The sequence below is a fragment of the Bos indicus x Bos taurus genome, chromosome 4 (genome assembly GCF_003369695.1).
Source record: "Bos indicus x Bos taurus breed Angus x Brahman F1 hybrid chromosome 4, Bos_hybrid_MaternalHap_v2.0, whole genome shotgun sequence".
Classification (NCBI taxonomy): domain Eukaryota; kingdom Metazoa; phylum Chordata; class Mammalia; order Artiodactyla; family Bovidae; genus Bos; species Bos indicus x Bos taurus.
In genome coordinates this window covers 100,014,464-100,035,933 of record NC_040079.1, presented here as the reverse complement: position 1 = coordinate 100,035,933, position 21,470 = coordinate 100,014,464, and the positions used below count along the sequence as shown (strand labels likewise).

Sequence of the window (21,470 nt, the reverse complement as noted above, 5' to 3'; positions counted from 1 at the left end):
CTATAAAAATATTATTTTAGGGTTTCATAAAAGTCTCTGTCAAGTGTGAATATGACTCATGCATGTCAGTGTCACTGGTTAGATGTTAACTTTTACTCATGTGGATAAAAATGAGAAAGGTAGCATAGAAACTCCAGGAAAACAGTAGTTTTGAAATTCACACAGAAAGGTATCAGTACTCAGATTCCTGGAATAGAACACATGATAATGAAATATGGATAGCATCATTTTATATGGATAGTATGATTTTATATCATCTTATATGGAAACAATATTTGATTTATAGTATCCTTACATAATCACTAAGATTACAGACTATTTTTCACTTTCAGCCTAATAGCCCTGCTTTCCTTCTGTCTCTAAGGAACCAATTTGGGAAACAAAGTACACTTGCCTCATCAATTTACACCTTTAAATAAAACACAGACTGCTGCTGCTGCTAAGTCGCTTCAGTCGTGTCCGACTCTGTGCGACCCCATAGACGGCAGCCCACCAGGCTCCCCTGTCCCTGGGATTCTCCAGGCAAGAACCCTGGAGTGGGTTGCCATTTCCTTCTCCAATGCATAAGAGTGAAAATTGAAAGGGAAGTCGCTCAGTCGTGTCCGACTCTCAGCGACCCTGTGGACTGTAGCCCACCAGGCTCCTCCATCCATGGGATTTTCCAGGCAAGAGTACTGGAGTGGGGTGCCATTGCCTTCTCCGAAAACACAGACAAATCCTGCCAAACCTGGAAGAAGGCAGATTCTGGGTTTGCTCACAGATTCAGCATCCTTGAGGATCCCACTTGCCCGCTGCCCCATCACACCAGACTGTTGGTGCAAAGTTCCTGCCTTTGTGCTCAGAGATCTGGCACTGCTTTTCTGAGGGTCTTTTAATTATGAGTAATATTTTTTTTCTGTTACACATAAAACGTTCCTCTCTTTCTGGAGAGGCTAATTGCCTCCTTGAGTTCTCCTTTGTCTCTCATTTTTGTTATACCCCTCTGTCAAGAGAATCTATACAAAACTTCTCTTGGGGGTTCTTCCAACTCTTTCCCAATCCTGCTCCTTAGAAGTCAGCTGGGAAAATGAACAGTAACAGCAAGCAGCAAATCCTAATGATCCCAAAAGCCTGGTAAAGAATAATTTAGAAGAAAAGAGACTTTAGACACTTTGTGATCATTAACAAAGTTGTGAAATTTGTGAGGAAGTTGGGAGAAAAAAGATTTTTTTTTAAATTATTTGTTAGATTCACAGGCTCTAATTCCTCATTTCCCTAGTTGAGCTGTAGCTTAATTATAAAACAAAATCTATAGCCACAGACAGGCCTAGAGGTACAGTCTGTACAACTAATCAACTTTAATTCCCTGGGCTCGATTTAATTACAAAATGACATTCAATGCAGCTGCTAAACACTTTACCAGATGACCATGATAATACTCGTATAGCACTTACAGGTCCCCAGCTTTTGAGCTGATTCTAGCAGTGCAATTATTTTTCAGGTATAATAAATTTGAACAGCTCTAGGATTTATAATAAAAGATTCTCTTGATTTTATACATCTCTGGAGTTAAGCCAGCTAAAGTATTGAGTTGCCCTACAACTAATATATGTCAGGGAGTAAAACATAATGACAGAGGAGATGTCCTGATAAAGAACAATAATAACAAACTGAATTTCAGTAACACATTTCTTACCTTTTAAAATTCATTGTCTTTGTTTGGTGGACAAAGTGAAATCTGCCTTATGTATACTGAGTTATCAACTTGTATTTCAGATTATGACATACATTATTTTTGAATGTAACTAGACATAGCTAACTCATTTGTCTGCTTGTCTCAACGTTCCATAAGAAAATTTGGGAAGTGATTGTCCTACAAAATATTTTTTTACCTGACAAAATTAATCACTAATGTTTTTAAAATAGTCAGCTCCTCTAGTATATTTCAAATGTATTCAATTTGTACAAACATCCAGGAAGACCACTGCGATATGTAAGATCTGATTTTTCATTTTATAACATTTAGCTGGAAGTTCCATGCATAATTAACTTTTCATCTTAGAGCTGTTTTCATCCTAGCCCACACAGATATACTTTTAATAATACTTGGGATCCCAGTTTCTCCCTAGGTCTCTAGGAGGTTAAGAAAAATTATTTAAATTGAGGAAAAGGAATCAAGAAGCAGTATCATTAAGGGAGTTACTAATGATGCTAAAATAAATATGACCCTTACTGCTTTTCCAGCAACTCACATGGTAATGTAGTGTCATTTGATTGAAATCAGGATTTGAAGTGGGTTTATAAACATAGCAGGATGCGTTCCATTTGTGTCCTTTCTCCTAGATGTTAATCCTCTTTTCTTTCCCTTTAGAGTAGAACTGGGTACAAGCTAAAGAGAGGATGTATCATAACTAATTATATCTACAGAGAAAAGAGCAACATTCACTGTCAAGTATCTGGAGCTCTAATCCCCTTCACATTCACCTTCCAGCCTCCAGTGCCGGTTCAGATTTTACCTGATGCGGTCCTGCTCGACCACCTGAGACACCAGACAAAGACAACACTGCACATTTCAAAGTTGAAAGGCTCATTTCTCAGTCCTGGCAGTGCTTGTCAGTCTCTTACCCCAGAGAGTATCCTTCTCTACTGAGCAGTGATTGAGTCACACGAGGAAAAGATTCTGTTTGCTGGAAGGAAATAGGATAGAAGGAATCATGACGGTTACCAGATGTTCCAGTGGCCCTGCGGGGGCACCAGAACGTTTCTGCGCATGCTGTAAAGAGCGGCAACTGTCATCCATGGGACCCTGCGGCGTGGTGCTCACGCTGCTCTGATGTGCAGTCACAGGATTCCAGAGTTGGAAGGGACCTTAGAGACAATTTTTCAGAGATTTACACTACGTCTGGGGGAGTTCTGTGTTTCCTAAGTGTAATTCAGGGATTGCTAAAGAGTCAGGGGGAATCTCCCTGAAACAGCAGCATCACGCTTGGAAAGGATGCAAAAATCTTCAGTCAAGGCTGAGAGCAAGGCAATATATTTTATCAAACAAAAATCAGTTGTAAAGTCCTGGGTCATTCCTATGGTTCAAGAAGAGAACTTTGTGGAAAATCCTCACCCAGGGGGGCTCTATGACATTCCTGGAAGGGAGAGTCCCAGAGTTCAGAAGGTTGATTCAGGAGGAACTCTAGGCTGCAACAGGAATCATGGCTTGGTAATCATTACTAAGACACACTAAGGGTGGGAGATGAAGGCTTCTCAAATCAAGTCAACCAAAGCTAACAACTCTTCTTTATTTACATATCACTTTCTATGGCAAATTAAAAAATCTTAGAAAAATGTTACCTCTCATTGTTTTTACACCTTGTCTTGATGATGGCTTCTTATTGCATGTTACTTATTTTAAAAGTGAAAATACCCTGTGATTGTTTAAAGACCCTCCCCACAGCCACCATCAGAAAAAATGAAAGAAAGAGAAGAAAGAGGAAGGAAAGAAGAAAGGATGGAAGGGGCAGCTATTTCTGTGTTTGTAAACAGAACCAGCTATGCCGCGAGAAGACATGATATTTTAACACAAGGAAAAGTATTTCTCCAGGGCCAAACAAAACAACCATAAAATAAAAGGAGGACAGATAATCTTTCTTACCATCACTGTTGATGCACACAACCTCTTGAACTTGCGTGCCTGGACCGCACTCCTTGCCATTATCTGGTTCACAGTCGCCGAGCCTCACCGCTTTCCAGTCATAGCAGGATGGCTCCTCACAGGGAATGGCTTCCAGTAAGTGAGGGCAGTTCCCAGTGCCTCCAGAGCCTCCAGTGGGCTCATTGGTGATGCGCCGCTTCCTCAGTTTGAAACCTGAATTGTTGGGGAAGGAAAATATCCTTTGTTACCATCATGGGTTGAATATTTCAGAAGGCTGAATGAAACCCTAAGTTAAAGCAGGGTGAAGGTAAAGGGTAAAATTCATATGTGCTTTATTCACTAGTGTATCCCCAAACTCTAGTTTAATGGGAGCTCATTAATAATTTATTAGATGAATACATGAATGAACAAATGGCCAAAGAGGGACTTTTAGTGTTAGGTTACTATAGTAAAAATAAAGCAAGAAAAGAGCTGGAGAGAGAGAAAAAGAGAGAGGAGATTTTGCTTTTGGTTAATTTGGAAAGTCTGTAGTTATAAAATGTTCAAAGACAATGAAATCTCCAAAGACACCATAAAATCTCAATCCATTCAGAAATATTCATGATCCCAATAAAAGTGGTATTACTTTGAATTCCTCAACAGGCTTATGTGGTTAAACTTGAAAAGGAACCTCTGAGAAGTTGGTTGATCTCAGGAAATTGTCTCTTTGAGCCTTAGTTGATTTTAGACTCCCCAGAAATTTGAATTAGGGATATAATACATCTGGGTTCTAATGAGGAGTATTCAAAGACCTGCTCTGTGCTTTAATAGCACCTAAGTGTTGCCTTGTCTGACACTGTATGATAAAATTAGTAAGTCTGTCCATTACTAAGTGAACATACTAGAATCACTAGAAAGCTGTTCTTTGACACAAAATAGAAAAGTGTTTTCAATTACTAGATCATGTGAAAAATCACTCTACCGTGCCTACCACATGAGAAACAACTGCATTTATTTTACTTTTTTCAGATATAACATTTGCATCATAAAAGTAATAGTCATTATTTTCTCATCTTAAAATAATAAGGAGTTCTATTTATTAGGTACTAGCTATGGGTCAGGCAATGAAATAAATGCTTTATGTTTTATCTCCTTGGATCTTTAAAGAAAACATGGGTGCCAGATCAGATTACATCACTTTTACAGATGAGGGGATAAAGACTTACATTAATTAACTTATCTAAACAGTAGAGGACAGAACAGGTTTCCCAATTCAGGTCAGTATGACACCATAGCTCATCTTAACCACTGCACCAACTGCCTTAGATGTTCTCCATCTGTTGTCTAAAATAATAAGCATCTCGCCTACATTCTGCAGTTTTTATCTTCTGGTGTCATTACCAGAGTGGGTTTATACTTCTTTTGTAATCAGTACTCTTTAGCCATTCTAGAAAATACTGTCAACAAATGATCACAGGAACACGCAGCAGCGTTTGTTAATAATTCATGGTTTGACTCCATTGATGGGAGTTTCAAGCATGCCATTTTAGTATTACATACCTTTTTTGCCTTGCTGGTCATTACAGTTTTCATAAGTACAAGGTCCCCAAGCTGTCCAAGGTGAAACCTCACATTCAATAGGACAGGGAATGTGGCACAGCTGTGTCGTGTTGGGGACAGGGCCAGTGCATGATTTCAAGTCCACTGGTTTTGGGGCTGTTTGGAGACAAAGAGAGATCCCTTAAGCATTAAACATAGTACTGGTCAATAATATGATTCTTCTATGTGTATGAAGAAGGAAAAATGCTTAGAGAAGTGTCACAAGGACATTACTTCAATGCTTCTCAGCTCCATCCTGAGAATAAAAGGAGGAGAAGGGGGAAAAGGAAGCAATGTGGTGTCATCAAAGGAAACTGGGCTAGAAGTCCTAAAACTGTTTAATCTTCAGCTTCACCACTATGCAATTAATAATGCTGAGTCTAATATTCCTAGCCAATAAAACAATACTTATGGCTAATTTTATTTCTAAAATTTTATAGTCAGATTCTAAAAATGTAGAATTTACTTTGGAGGACTGAACAGAGTAGGAGGGGAAATAAATGTCTATGGAAAATCTCCACTGAGTGCCTTGTGGCACAATAGTCTCTGTTTTGGCCCACAGAAAGGTACCTGGTGGATATGATGAAGGACCAAATGGGGCATCTGTATCTCCAACTGCATGACTCACCAGGTACTTTCCAGAACTTTCAAGAGTACAGCACCTGCGTATGTGATCCAAAGCTCAGAACTGCTAAAGGGACTAATTTATAACTGTCCATGTATGTTCATGAGTTGATCAATGAACTGTGGATAAATACTGCTAGCCCATGCTTCTTTCTTCCTTTGATGACTGCAATTTGGCTATTTTGTACAACACATACATTTGACAGTTAATGTCAGATGGTGTCCATAGTTCTGGTTAAAAATGACTAAGTGAGAAAGATACTTGAAGCTATAAAGACATCAGAAGAGAATCAAGTTTACTACTGTCATAAAAATTTAAAGAAGCAAATGTCTTAGACACACATTTCCTTTAATGACAGCTAGCTTCTGTTATAGTCTGGTACTCTGAAAAGCCCATCCATGTAGCACAAAAAGCCTGACATAATAAGAGATTTAACTCTTAGGTTCTTTATGTAAAAGTGAAGTGAAAATCACTCAGTAGTGTTTGACTCTTTGTGACCCCATGGACAATACAGTCCATGGAATTCTTCAGGCCAGAATACTGGAGTGGGTAGCCTTTCCCTTCTCCAGGGGATCATCCCAACCCATTGAACCCAGGTCCTCCGCATTGCAGGCAAATTCTTTACCAGCTGAACCAGCAGGGAAGCCCACGTTAAGGACTATCAAATTCCAATTACATGGGATTGCATATAGATGTTCATAGAGAAAATAAAATATTTTAAACTATAATATCCCAACTTTTAAATAAAAATATTCAACATATCTACTTGTAGTTTAAATATTAAAGCAAACTTAGGTACTTGCATATCCCTCAACTTTCTACATACAGAAACACACACAATCATAAAGGCTAGTATATTAACTCCTCTTTCTGCCACATTTTTCAGTTCTGAAAAATATTCTACAGAGTTTTCCTCCAAGAAGTACTTATTTCCCTCCCTTCTGAGTCATAGCCCTCCCCTTCTCCCCTCCCATACACAATGAAGTGAAAATAAATGACTGGGCATCCCTAACTTGCTTAACATGAGCACCATGAGCATTCTCACTTAGGTTTTCAGAATTGCTACTAATTTGTATCGTAACATTAGCCAAAGCCAAAAATGATTAACTGGATTGCTTTCCAACAGTGAAAGACCTTGGCACAGTAATGACAGAAAATACAGAAATAAATGCTTCATTTGTCTGAATATAAAAAAAAATGACACTGATAATATGTATCTCACATAAAATGATTTGTTTTTAATATTCTTACAGGCATAAGAATCTTGGGATGGTTGATTTCATGTGGCAACTTGCCTGGGCTAAGGGAAGGTGAAGCACTGTTTCTGGGTGTGTCTGTGAGGTCACTTCTGGAAGAGACTGGCATTTGAATCAGTAGACTAAAGCAGACTTTCCTCACCACTGTGGGTGGGGCATCATTCAACCCACTGAGGTCTGAATAGAACAAAAAAGTGAAGGAAGGTCCATTTTTCCTCTTCTTCATCTGGGATATCTATCTTCTGCTCTTGGACATCAGAATTCCTGGTTCTGGGAAACCAGAAAGTACACCAGTGGCCTTCTTCCCAGGATTCTGGGAGCCGATTCCTATAATGTACTTATATACAACCTATTGGTTCTGTTTCTCCAGAGAACCTTGACTAACGTAAGTCTATAATACATAGAAAAACTCCTACAACTTCAAGTTAACGTAATTCCTTCATTTGTGGAATCTTTCAGTGAAAGTTTTAGTCCTTCAATCATGTCTGACTCTTTGTGACCCCATGGACTGTAGCCCACCAGGCTCCTCTGTCCATGGGATTCTCCAGGCAAGAGTACTGGAGTTGATGGCCGTTTCCTTCTCCAGGGGATCTTCGTGACTCAGGGATCAAATCCTGGTCTCCTGCATTGCAGGCAGATTTAAATTAGTGCTTATATGTATACTTACTTGAAAAGTCTCTGTGTTTTATTTTCAGTGAACTAAAAGTAACTTTATGGTTCGGTGTTATCATACAGTTTTGGAAATTAGAGTTGGAAAGTATACAATTGTGAGAACTATTAAAGCCTGAAGAAATTTATTTTATATAGAAAGTTGAAAACTTTAGGAGGAAACAAGGTTTTTTTTTTTTTAATTAAGGAAACAGATAAAAACATTAATTCCTGGCCATTTTTCTAAAGTTTAATTTTAACAGTGTATTTTGAGTAAACAAAGAAGAATAATAACTCACAATTCTTTAACTACTAAAAGAAATATGATGAATAAAGGCTTAAGGAAGTATTTCTTGAAGCAAAATATGCTTAACAATCTTCTGCTAAGCTGGCCAACTCAGCACAGAGATAATACAGTTCTTGAAAAACAGTGCCAACTAAAAATTGGCACTTGCCATCTGCCTCTTCAAGGATTAAACACAAGCTTCTGTGACAGCTGACCTTCAACACACTCTGAAAGGGGTTCAGTGTGGAGACCCAGAAGGAGGCACTCTGTGCTCTGGGTAAAACTAACAGGACAGGCTTTCAGATAGACAGCTTCAGAAGATTTTATGAGCCCACTTCTTGCATCTCCTCATATCTAGAAAAACACTAAAATCCTTTAGAGTGACATCTGCTCATTATGATTAGCAGCAACCTTCTGCAAAAAATGTGTGCCTGATCGCACGTATTTCCTTCATCAAAATTTTATATATATATATATACACACACACACACATACACACACACACACTGACCTTCTCCCCTACCTCTTTGGAGGTTTCTCAGAGGTATCTAAAATGCTGTCTCCTGGGCTATAGTCCTCATTTTGCCCCAAATAAAACTTAATTCACAACTTTCACACTGTGCATTTTTTTCCATTGATAAAAGCCTCAATTTCACAGACAACTTTCTATCTATCTTTCATTAATCAAATAAACACAGTGGAGAATATGTATTTGTGTATGATTCTATTCCTTTGGTGATTTTCACTGTAGATTTTCTTATCTGGTATATGCTGTTTTGTTTTGTTTTGTTTTGTTTTTTGCATTTTCAGTTTTTTTATTTAAAAAAAGATACTGTAAATAAATGTATTCAGCCAGTTTTACAAATATGAATCACACAATTGTTGATCTAACTGATTGGGTTCTGTCTTACACCTTCCCTGGCATACAAAGAGGTGGCAAATTGGGGCTACCACTTCAAGCCTCATGCCCAATATACAGACTGACCAGTGGAGGTAACCAGGATGAAACCATCAGGGAAAGTAAGAGGAGGTTTGGGTAGTGAGAAACATAGGTTCAGCAGAGTCAACTCTATGCCTTCAAACAGTATATGCTGATTAATGTAAATCACAGGTATGAGCCGAACTCTTCAAAAGCTGTATTTTTTTATTTTTTGCAATGGCTCAAGATTTATCTGAATTCAGTGTGATTCAATAATGAAGTAAAGAACAGACACAGAAGATCTTATTAGGTTCTAGATTAATCTGTGAGATATAACTCCTACAGTTTTATATTACATAATATAGCATTTATTGCTGATCCCTTATTCTCAAACACTGAGAAATGAATTTTTTAGCATGGCCCAGTCATCATTCTTATATAATTTTATTAGAAATTATTAAGAAACTGTTCTTCCAGTATAAGGTCCAAAGAAGTATACATTAGATTTTTTAAAGTCTTATTGTTGATCTCTTGAAAATAAAGGAGATATTTTATTGTTCTCATATGACTTAAAGGGTTTTTACAATTATGTAAAGTTTAAAAATAAAATAAAATTAAAAAAAATAATTATATGTACTCTGTATGCTTCACAAGGTCATAAAAGAATATTTTCTAGACTTAGCAATTTTTGTAGGTCTGAAACATTTTGCATTTGTATAGAGTATTACAATAGACAAAAATTCCTTATAGGAGATAAACTTAATCATTTGTTTCCAGTAATGAGGCCAATATGGTATTGTGAAAATATACTTTTTGTATAATCCCTAAGAATAGTGAATATGTAATTTTTTTCAAATTAAGTGTCTTATTCTGAGATAAGTATAGATTCACATGAAATTGTAATTTCACAGAGATCCTACATATCCTTTACCCAGTTTCTCCCATTAGATCTCACAAAACTATAGTATAATACCACAACCAGAATATTGATATTGATACAGCTAGGGTACATGTACTGGGTCGAATAGTATTTCCCTCTCCACCCTGCCTCAAATTCGTGTCTTCTAGAAGCCCATGGACGGTGGAGCCTGCTAGGCTGCAGTCTGTGGGGTCGCTAAGAGTCGGACACGACTGAGCAACTTCACTTTCATGCATTGGAGAAGGAAATGGCAACCCACTCCAGTGTTCTTGCCTGGAGAATCCCAGGGATGGGGGAGCCCGGGGGGCTGCCGTCTATGGGGTCACACAGAGTCGGACACGACTGAAGTGACTTAGCAGAAGCTCAGAACATGACCTTATTTGGATATAGGGTCACTGCAATAATTAGCTAATGAGGTCCTACTGGACTCAGGTAAGTCTTAATTAAATCCAATGACTGTTGTCCTTATGAGAAGGCCATGTGACGACACACAGAAAAAAAGGAACTGCCGTAAAGTAGAGAGAGATTAGAGTGATGTAGCTACAAGACTGTCTACACCCACTTTGTTCTTAATCTTACAGGGAAAGAATTCAGTCTTCCGCCATTAAGTATAACATTAGCTATAGGTTTTGGTACATGATCTTTACCAAGTCGAGGATGTTTCTCTCTAGTCCTATTTTTCTGAGAGTTTTTATGATAAATGGGTGGTAAATTTTGCTCAGTTCTTTTTCCCCACTGACTGATATTATCGTGTGAACTTTTGCTCATTAGGCTGTTAACGTGGTGGATTATATGAACTGATTTTTCCAATACTGAACTGGCCATGTTTCCCTGAGTAAACTGTCCTTGGTCCCAGTCTTCAATTCTTGGAATGTATAACTGAATTCTGTTGGCTAATATTTTGCTATGGGATTCTGTATCTGTATTTATGAGGGATTTTGGGCTGCAGCTTCCTTTTGGTCCTACTAGCTTGCTGTTTGTTCCTTCTTTTACTGCTGTCTGGATAGAAGTTTCCTGTTCCATATTCAGTGAGTTACAGTAGTTTTCTGGTAATTTTCTTTGCTTTGACATCTAATTTGTCTGATAGTAATATACCCCGTTCCTGCTTTTCTTTGAATAATATTTTCATGATTTATTGTTTTTCATTATTTACTCTCAACCTGGGCTATTGCTATATTTGAGGTTTCTTGTTGAATGTGTATAGTTGGGTCATATTTTTTAATCCACTCTACCAACCAGTATCATTCCTTCTTACATGTTTAGTTTTTTATAGATAGAGAATACATTTTAATTTTCATATGGTGTTGGAAGCAAATTCTAACATTGCCTGAATAGGTATCTGCTGGATCCTTTCAAAATCTGCTCCCACAGGCGTTTCTGGGTGATTTTCTTCTCTCACTCCAAGTCTGAGACATGGGAGGAAAAGATACACCAAGGGAACTCAGCATTTGTCTTTTCTTGAGTTTTAAAATCTCTAGCTTGTCTGCCTCCTTCTCCATCTTTCAGAGTCATTTTATGGTCTGTTTACTAAAGGATTTTTTTTTTTTAATTTAGTGAGAGAATTAGGAAAAATTACATCTTCTCTATCTTCCTGGAAGCAGAAGCCTATATGTTATTTTAAAAATAAAACTTTTCAACTTTATAACTGGGATCATAAGAAAGGAAAATCCTCAAATGATTCCCCAGATCCAGAGCACAAATCCTGTATAGTACCAGAATCCTAAAGCTGGCCTTTCCTTTGGGGCATTACTGATCCTAAGTCATCGAACCTGCATATCTAGATTTCTTTAATTACCAGGGACAAAGGAGGGCATTTTCAGTCAGAACATGCAAGTTTAACTAAACAGGCCATCATTAAGGACATTTCTAAAGGATTTTTTTCTCATACAAAGGGAAGTGAACAGAAAAGCAGGGACTAAGATGGCAGATGGAACAGTGACCAAAGAAAATATTAAACGTGAGTAAGAGCAAACACCAACTGTAAAAGCATAATTGATGTTTAAACAGAGAGTGTGGAAGGCAGAACAGTGGTCTCCTAAAGATCGTATGCCTTAATCCTTGGAATCTGTGAATACATTATCTTAATGGGAAAAAGGACTTTACAGATGTGATTCAGGGTTCAAGCCCTGAGATGAGGAAAGTATCCTGGATTATTGAAATCAGCCTAATCTAACCACATGAGTCCTGAAAAGCAGAGAACCTTTCCCAGCTGGTCAGAAAGGAGAGATGGGATAAGGAAGAGCAGAGTTTCAAAGCATGAGAGGATTTGCCATTTCTGTCTTTGGAGGAAAGGGATAAAAGCCAAAGAATATGGTCTCTAGAAGCTGGGGACAGTCCCCAACTAACAACTAACAAGGAAACAGAGATCTTGGTTCTCCAAATGCGGAAAACTGAATTCTGCCAACAATCCGAATGAGCAAGGAAACAAGTGTTCATTAGAGCCTCTAGAAAGGAATATGGCTCTACCAAAGCCCTGATTTTAGTCAAGTGAGACCCATGTCAGACTTCTGACCTACAGAACTAGAAGATAAAACATCCAGTTTGTGGTCATTTGTTATAGTAGTTATAGAAATCTAATACAGACAGTTACAAATAGCAATATAGAAATAAAATACAAGACTATATAATATGTAAGCTGGTGAAAGGTACTCAGAGGTAAAATAGTTTACAGCCCTTGGCAAGGTTAGCATATTAATTATAGATTATATTCATTTGGGTCTGGACTTTAATATTTTAAGGTAATCTCTTTACATAAATAGGATCAGAATATATAACTTCTAAACCAAGGGAAACAACATAACAATAACAAAACTGTTGTAATACATTTAAAGGAAGGCAAGAAAGAAGAAACAAAGAAACAGAAAAAAATGGAACAAAGAGAATAAGATGGAAGAAATGAATACAAGAGGATAGACCACTAAAAGTCAAAGACTATGAGGGTTAATAGAAAAATAAAATCTGAAATGACATTTTATATCTACTAGTTTATCCAAAAACTTATATGTTTGCCAAACCAAGCGCTGAAGAAGATGTGAAGCAGCCACAACAACAGTTAAACACCACTTCTAGAAAACTATGTTGTTTTCAACATTTGGGAAAATAACTTGGAATATTCTTCTCAAATGTTTGAAGACAGGCTTACTCCCAGGTATATACCTTGGAAAAAGTCATCAGACATCATTTACCTCAGGAAATATTTACAAGAATTGTCATTGCAGCATTGTTTATAACTGAAAATATCTAGGAATAACACTCAGGTGTCCAACAAAAAAGGGAATGGATTTTAAATGATGGTGTCCATACTACTGTGTCAATACAATGTTATACAGAGGTGCAAATCAACTATAGTACAATTACCACTAAGATGAAATGCACAAGTGTATCAGTGTGAAGAAAGCAAACCAAAGAAGAATATATACAAAATGATACTACTCATATAAAGTTTTAAAAAGCAAGCATTATCATCATGTTTGGGGATAAATATGTGTCTGAAAAAGAGGGAGTGGCCACCATTGTCTGTGAACTGGCTTGGTCTTTTCAGCTAGGCTCTGATGGAGTACGACAAAAAATAAGACTACTTCATTGTCTAAGTGAAAACAAGGTCACCATAGGAACCACCAAAATATCAACTATTCCCATGTCCCAGCTAATTAAGAGTGAGGTTTGCCTCTTTATCTATTACAGTTTTGGTCTCCCTCTAGTCTTTGCTACTTTCCAGTAAGGTTAAGATAAACCTGTTTATAGAATCACACCTGCCTCCTTATAGCATTCAATCCGTAGCAAAGTCCACTTATTTAAACTCCCCTAAAATAATTACTTAACTGAAGCCCAAATGCTAATATAAGTGCTTTCTGACACTCCTACTGAGATGCCATGGCTTTGCCCAAGTGTGAGTGCATCCTTGCTGCAAAAAGTAATAAATCCAACTTGTTCAAACACAAGTATGTTCCTGGTGGTCTCTGGCTGAAAAGCATGGACAGGTAAAATATGTAATAAAAAGCAAAGAATGTCAAACATCAGATTTAGAATAGGAGCCCCACCTGTGGATGGAGTGCATATGACTTATTTAATAACAAACGCTTACTGGCATTTACTATGTGCTAGGCAATGTTACGGAGAAGGCAACGGCACCCCACTCCAGTACTCTTGCCTGGAAAATCCCTGGACGGAGGAGCCTATTAGGCTGCAGTCCATGGGGTCGAGAAGAGTCAGACACGACTGAGTGATTTCACTTTCACTTTTCTCTTTCATGCATTGGAGAAGGAAATGGCAACCCACTCCAGTGTTCTTGCCTGGAGAATCCCAGGGACGGCGGGGCCTGGTGGGCTGCCGTCTATGAGGTCGCACAGAGTCGGACACGACTGAAGCGACTTAGCAGCAGCAGCAGCAGCAGCAGGCAATGTTATGGTCCCCCAAGTACTTAACAAATATTAAGTCATATAATTTTCACAAAACCCCATGGGATAGGTATTTCAGTTATCTGTCTTTGGGGTGGTGGCAGTGGATAATTATTCCCAAATGGGGAAACTGAGTATGGAAAGGTTAAGTAACTTTCCCAAAGTCATATATCTAGGAAAGAGAGTTAGATCCACATTCATGCAGTCTGGCTCCATGATCTTCAGTGTATACTTCTAAGTACTACCCAAAGTGATCTTGGAAGGATAAATGAGAAAGTTTCAGTAAACACACACACACACACACACACATACACACACACACAGGCGAATACATCTAAAATAGGCCATAATGTATTAAAATACAGTTAATGCGGATTATTAATATTATGTATATATGTCATAACAGGGAAAGTGACAGTTGCTCAGTCATGTCCAAGTCTTCATGATCCCTGTGGCCCACCAGGCTCCTCTGTCCATAGAATTCTCCAGGCAAGAATATTGGAGAGGGTAGCCATTCCCTTCTTCAGGGGATGTTCCCAACCCAAGGACTAAAAATGGTTCTCCTGCATTGCAAGTGGATTCTTTACCATCTGAGGCACCAGGGAAGTCATAACAGTAAAATGAGGCTATCAAGATAATCCAACATCAGCCTTTGTGGCCAATGAGTGAAAATCAATGTGACTTTCAAACATCAGTTGGGAATGAAACTAAATTTTCATTCTACAAGGTATCAAGAACTGGATATCCAATTATTAGTAAATTACTATTAACATGGGATGTTCTATACTTATATTGATAATAATAATAGTAAATACTTAAATTGAATTCACTAAATTCTTTTAATCATCACAGCAATCTCATGAAGTAGGTACAACTGTAGTAACCTCAAGTTTGAAGATGAGGAAACTGAGGCACACAGAGATTAAGTAACTTGCCTAAGGTCACACAGCTAATTAGTGGGAGCTGATATCTGACTTTAGCAACTATGCCCTGACCCATTTTGCTATATACTATGATATGACAATTAGTAGAAGACATGTTCTTCCTCCATTTTTTACCCCAAACTGCTGGAAGTCTATAATATAAAGTGTGGCTTGACTAGGAGACATAATATATTTCTTAAACAGTCTATTTAGTTACTGCTGTGGGGGTGACAGAAGAAATTGGGAGTGATATTCATCTGGCAAATGAGTCCTCAGTATTTTAATAAGCAACATTTTAGATTCTCATCTTTTTTTAATACAACAATTTTAAAGCTAAATAAGTTTTGTTCTAATGCTTAAAAATATACCAAATGTGTTATTTTAAACTTTTTATCATTAAAATATATATTTTGAATCTCAAAAAAAAAAAAATCTCAAAACATTTTAAATGACAGATTTCACAACCAGCATGTTTTCAAATCTGTATGTTCATAAAAAAAATCTGTATGTTCAATGATATGCCTCCTCTGAGTCATTCAAAAGATATATTAAGGTTCAAAGGTTGAGAAAAATGCAATAGGTTTAATAATTCATTCATCCATTTAGCAAAATGGCTACGCATTTTACATAAAGTCTCCTGATACAGTATTCATTATCCATTGCCTTCCCTGAAAATCTTATCTTTTTCTTAAAATAGCATTGTTTCTTCAAACAAGCTTATTTGATTGCAAATTCACAAATACAGGGAAATTCTCTTGGGTTTAAGTCTTGGTTTCTGTGTAGGAACTGACCAAACACCATTATTAAATACAAAGGTGCCTGATAATGAAAGAGATTCCAAAGATCTATAAATAAAATCAGTTACAAATGGCTTCCCTTTCCTTTGTTCTTATTTTGTTCAATGTGTTAAAATATGTATTAGATGCCAACTCTGTGCAAAGCCCTGCCATTGTATTGGGAACCTTTTGCCCAAGGGTGCTAGACGGTCAATGGCAGTGGCAACGATGATTTGTTTTTCTTATTATAAGTATGTGTTAGTAATTTAGGGTCTACGTAACCAAAGTACTTTTAATTCCATGAAGCTTCTACTGATGGTCTACTCCACATCCACTTACATGTCAGCTAGAGGCACAATAAAGAACTTATGTCAAGCAAATAAAGTCTTTGCTTTATTCTGAAAATTAATCAAATTCTACTTGTATCAGCAACTGCTTAAAGCTTTTTGAAGATGTTCTTGTACTAAACTTTATCACAGAAAATTTCTTTTATCTTTCATAGGCTGCTATAGTTAATGAGGACATGAAACCTATTTTCTTTTTAATAATAGAAGGCATTGTTTGTAAGATAATGTACTTACACTTTAATCAATTTTGCAACCATATTTAAAATGATGGTTGAGAATTATCTCTCAGTATTTAATGTACTTTGAAGCTCACTGCCAGTCCTTTCTGGCTATGATTAATTCATTATAGAGCTACTGTTTTGGATTAATCATTTCTTAAATTAACACAAGACATATACTTTATTTACGAAGCACACGTCTTGAGTTCATTTTCTACACCATGATTAATATTTTCAGTATCTGATGGACCTATCACTGCTTCTATGCAGCTTATGAACTGATAGGCACGATTTTCATCCCCAGCCCATCCTGTTTGACCTAACTCGCCTCCTCTTTGTGCTTGTTTGTCTTTGTCGTTTGGATAACCCCTCGAATCAAATCAAAACATTTGACTGAGGTCACAAAACATTATCCGATTTTTTTTTTCTTATATTAGACAGTTTCAGAACAAAGCTATTTGAATGGTCCCTGTGTTTGAAATTGTGGTATATTTACATTTATCTAATTTATCTGTTTAATCTTTGGGGGTTAAACTCTAGGCTTGCTATGTTGTTGTTTAGTTGCTCAGTCCTGTTCCATTCTTTGTGACCCCACGGACGGTAGCCCACCAGGCTCCTCTGTCCACGGGATTTCCCAGGAAAAAATACTAAAGCCATTTAGTATTTCCCAGAAAAAAAAAACTTTAGGATTTCCCAGAAAAAAATACTAAGCCATTTCCCTTCTTCAGGGGCTCTTCCTGACCCTGGGATCAAATTCACATATCCTGCACTGGCAGGTAGATTCTTTACTACTGAATCACTAGGGAAGCTCCTCTAGACTCACTCGATCTTGTTTGGTTTTTTTTAATATAAATTTATTTATTTTAATTGGAGGCTAATTACTTTACAATATTGTATTGGTTTTGCCATACATCAACATGAATCCACCAGGCGTGTACAAGTGTTCCCCATCCTGAACCCCCCTCCCACCTCCCTCCCCACCCCATCCCTCTGGGTCATCCCAGTGCACCAGCCCTGAGCACCCTGTCTCATGCATCGAACCTGGACTGGCGATTTATTTCACAGATGATAATATACATATTTCAATGCCATTCTCCCAAATCATCCCACCCTCGCCCTTTCCCACAGAGTCCAAAAGACAAGTTCTATACATCTGTGTCTCTTTTGCTGTCTCACATACAGGGTTACTGTTACCATCTTTCTAAATTCCATGTTAGTACACTGTATTGGTGTTTTTCTTTCTGGCTTACTTCACTCTGTATAATTGGCTCCAGTTTCATCCACCTCATTAGAACTGATTCAAATGTATTCTTTTTAATGGCTGAGTAATATTCCATTGTGTATATGTACCTCAGCTTTCTTATCCATTCATCTGCTGATGGACACCTAGGTTGCTTCCATGTCCTGGCTATTATAAACAGTGCTGCGATGAACATTGGGGTACATGTGTCTCTTTCAATTCTGGTTTCCTCAGTGTGTATGCCCAGAAGTGGGATTGCTGGGTCGTATGGCAGTTTTATTTCCAGTTTTTTAAGGAATCTCCACACTGTTCTCCATAGTGGCTGTGCGAGTTTGCATCTTGGTTTAACAGTCAAGTAAAAGGTGCACTGAATACATTTCATACATTTAGATAAGGTTGTTCCCAAATATTCCAGTAAAGAATAACTTAGGTCCAGATTAAAATAAGAAGAGAACCTTTTTCTTTCTTTTCTTCTCAGCTATATATTCTAGTTTTAACTTTTTAATTACGGGTATTGAGGAGACTGATGGTGGCGAAAAGAGCTAGTCCATGAACACCATTGGCGCTGTCAACTGGACAGACTGGGCAGACTTCTAAGAAAGCCATCTTCCCTCTATAAAGGACTCCACCCACCCTCCAGCTGGTGTGCCGTGGGCACCAAGTGATGGGCTTATTACTGTTTTTGCTTCCAGCCTTCACTCTGCTCTGTTGGTGTCAGGGACAGGACTGCCAGATCCCTTCCTACTTCTCTTAGGAATTTAACTCCATCTCACAGGGGTTGTTCCTTTGCCCTGGTGCCTCTGTTGCCTCAATCCTATATCATTATCATCTTAGCACACAGAAACTGCTTTAAGCGTCTAGCCACTGAATGAGCTCTCTCCTGGTTTCAAGGGCTGACTGATGCAGGTTGTTCTCTATTTATGGACTCTGAGTGGTCAATTTAGGGAACTACAGAGAGAGATCCATATGCCTATGCTCACAATGCCATATTGCCTAGAGAACAACTATCCTTGTGTCTTGACTCAAATAAAACACTGTTAAGTATTTATAGGGACAAGCATATGTCAGGTAATTTCTCTTGGTGACCCTTATTCCTACAAAACAAGGACATTTAAAAATACATGGGACTGTTCAAAATATATATCTTCATGGCAATGCCAATCATGTTAGGATTTAAATTTCACAAACTTTATCAACAGCTTGATGAGGACATCACTCTCCTACCATGGGGATGTACCATCTGTTGTAACTGCAGATACAGAGGTTTTTTTGTTTTTTTTTTTTTTTCCCCACCTTTTTTTTTTTTAAACAGGACCTGTTGGAGAATAATCTATATAAAAGTTACACTAAAATCTTCCACAGTATTATTGACTGAAATTCCCATTTACCATGCCCCTAACCTAATGAAAACATTAACAAATACTGTAAATTACAATAAGCAGATGTTTGGAGCGTGTATTGTTATCCACAATATAATGACAGAGAACCTTAGCAGTTAGAATTTCAAAGAACTGCAACTATTGTTTCAAAAACAGCTATTAAAAAGTCAGAACATCTAATCAAAGAAGGCCTGCAACCAGCCCTGCAGAGCTGAGCTCCTCCAAATAGAACTGTTCTGATGATCAAGGGTGACAGTCTGCAGGGGCTGCCGTAACAAGATACCACAGAGGAGGTGTCTGTGAGCAGCGTATTTGCTCACAGTTCTGGAGACTGCAAGTCCTAGACAGGGGTGCAGGCAGGGTCCCTGAGGCCTCTCTTCTGGTGGCCTTTCACCCTCCTCACACCATCTTTTCTCTGTGTGCTCATCACTGGTGTCTTCCTCTTCCCAGACCTATTGGATCAGGGCCCCACCCTTTTGATCTCATTTAACCAAAATTATTTCTTTAAAGACTTATTTCTTTATCTCCAAGAAAAGTCACATTAGGATTACAGCTTTAACAAATGAACTTGAGGAGGGGGGCACAATTCAGTCCATTATACCAAGCTTAATGGGATATTGAAGGAAAAAATAATTTGGGATATGACTTAAGCATAGTCACATTCACTGGCATATTCGATCAACTTTTCCCTGTTCTTCTGGGGAAAAAAAAAATCTATGCTAAACTTGCACTAACTCAAGTTTCTCCATGGCAGGTTGCTGCCACCGTTACTGACTACACTTTGTGAAAGTGTTAGTGGCTCAGCTGTGTCTGACTCTTTGTGACCCCATGGACTGTAGCCTGCCAGGCTGTGGGATTCTCCAGGAAAGAATACTGGAGTGGGTAGCCATTCCTTTCTCCAGGGGATCTTCCCAACCCAGGGATCAAACCCGCGTCTCTAGCATTGAGGGCAGATTCTTTACTATCTGAGTCACTAAGGAAGCCCAGCTACACCCTTTTCAGAAGCAAACAGAGGTGAATATACCTCCAGTATGAGATTTTCTGTTTTTCCTGAAATTTTTCATTCTTTTCTCAAAACCTCTATCCATAGAACTCATTTCCTAATCACTGCATAGACAGAGGATGTACCTGCCAAAAAGCTTAGAGAAATTTTATGGCATTTCCTTATAATGTCTTGCTTATAATGTCATTATTAAAAATAAAAGAAAACTTGAAACACTGAGTCAAAGGCCAAAAGCATGATTTATGGGCAGCCTTGACCTCTAACCTCAAAACTACTTACCACCTACAAATAAGCTATTGTCATAATGAGTCTATTGGATCCATGCCCTCTCAGATTTTCTGACCCACCTAGTTATTTTTGCATATCTCAGATCTGATTCTTCTTCTAATTAATTTTCTCCACTTAATCCTTTGTAATTATCTCTACATTTGCCCTTACACTTACTTGGTCAGGGCCAGTGTTTGTGAATATTTACTTAAGTAAGTCACTCAGCGAATGTTGACTCAACACCTATATGTACCAGGCACATACTGGAACACAAGGATGCTCAGGATTTAGGAGAGAACAAAACAGATAAAGGTGTCAGCTTTCTTGCAGTGGGAATTTTCACTGAAGGAGTGGAGAAATCTAAAAGTAACAAGAAGCTTAATCAACTACTAACTGGTATAGCATGGTATAAGGCAAAAAGAGCCAAGAAGAAAGAAAAAAGAGCAGAGGAAGGGGTCTGGGAGTGTGATGGGGAGAGGTGGGCAATTTAAAGTAGGGCGATCACATCTAGCCTCTTCGAGAAAGAGACATTTGAGAAAAGGCTGAGGGAGGGGATGGAGTTTGCCAAGCACTTGTCTGGGGGAAGAACATTCCTGGCAGAATGTGTGGTCCAGGAACTACAGAGGAGGCTCAAGGAACTGGAGAAAAAGGACCAGGAGACAGAGGCATGGGAAGTGGGATCAGAGACAAGGGGCAGGGGAAGGAGACGGATTTTACTTGGAGTGAGCCACAGCAGAGGCAGGGCTTTGAGTGGAGGACGGACACAGCCTGACTACGATTTTTACGATTTTAAATGACTGCTTTGCTGCTGTGCCAAGAATGGATTGTGGGGGGACAGGGGACATGGTGACACCTGTTAGTATGCTATTCTAACAGTAAAGGCAAAAGAAGACAGTGCTTCAGACCAGGGGTGATGGCGGACATGAAGTGGTCAGATAAACAATGAAGGTAGAGCTGGAAGAATTTCCCAAGGACCTGATGGTGAGAAAGAGAGAAATCAAGAGTGACACCAAAGATTTTGGTCCAAGCAACTAATACCGAACTTCTGGTTGTCACTGCACCATTTC

At 38.3% G+C, this 21,470-nt stretch overlaps 1 protein-coding gene across 2 annotated transcripts in view; it reads right to left on the bottom strand.

Annotated features, from left to right (window-relative positions):
* The window catches only part of THSD7A (thrombospondin type 1 domain containing 7A), a 475,647-nt gene that overhangs the window by 169,503 nt on the left and 284,674 nt on the right, over positions 1-21,470 (bottom strand). For both annotated transcript variants that reach the window (XM_027540050.1, XM_027540049.1), the window contains exons 5-6: positions 5,162-5,317; positions 3,623-3,835 (exon numbers count right to left, since the gene is read on the bottom strand). In XM_027540050.1, the coding sequence (XP_027395851.1) occupies positions 3,623-3,835; positions 5,162-5,317 (369 nt within the window). The remainder of the gene's footprint in view (positions 1-3,622; positions 3,836-5,161; positions 5,318-21,470) is intronic.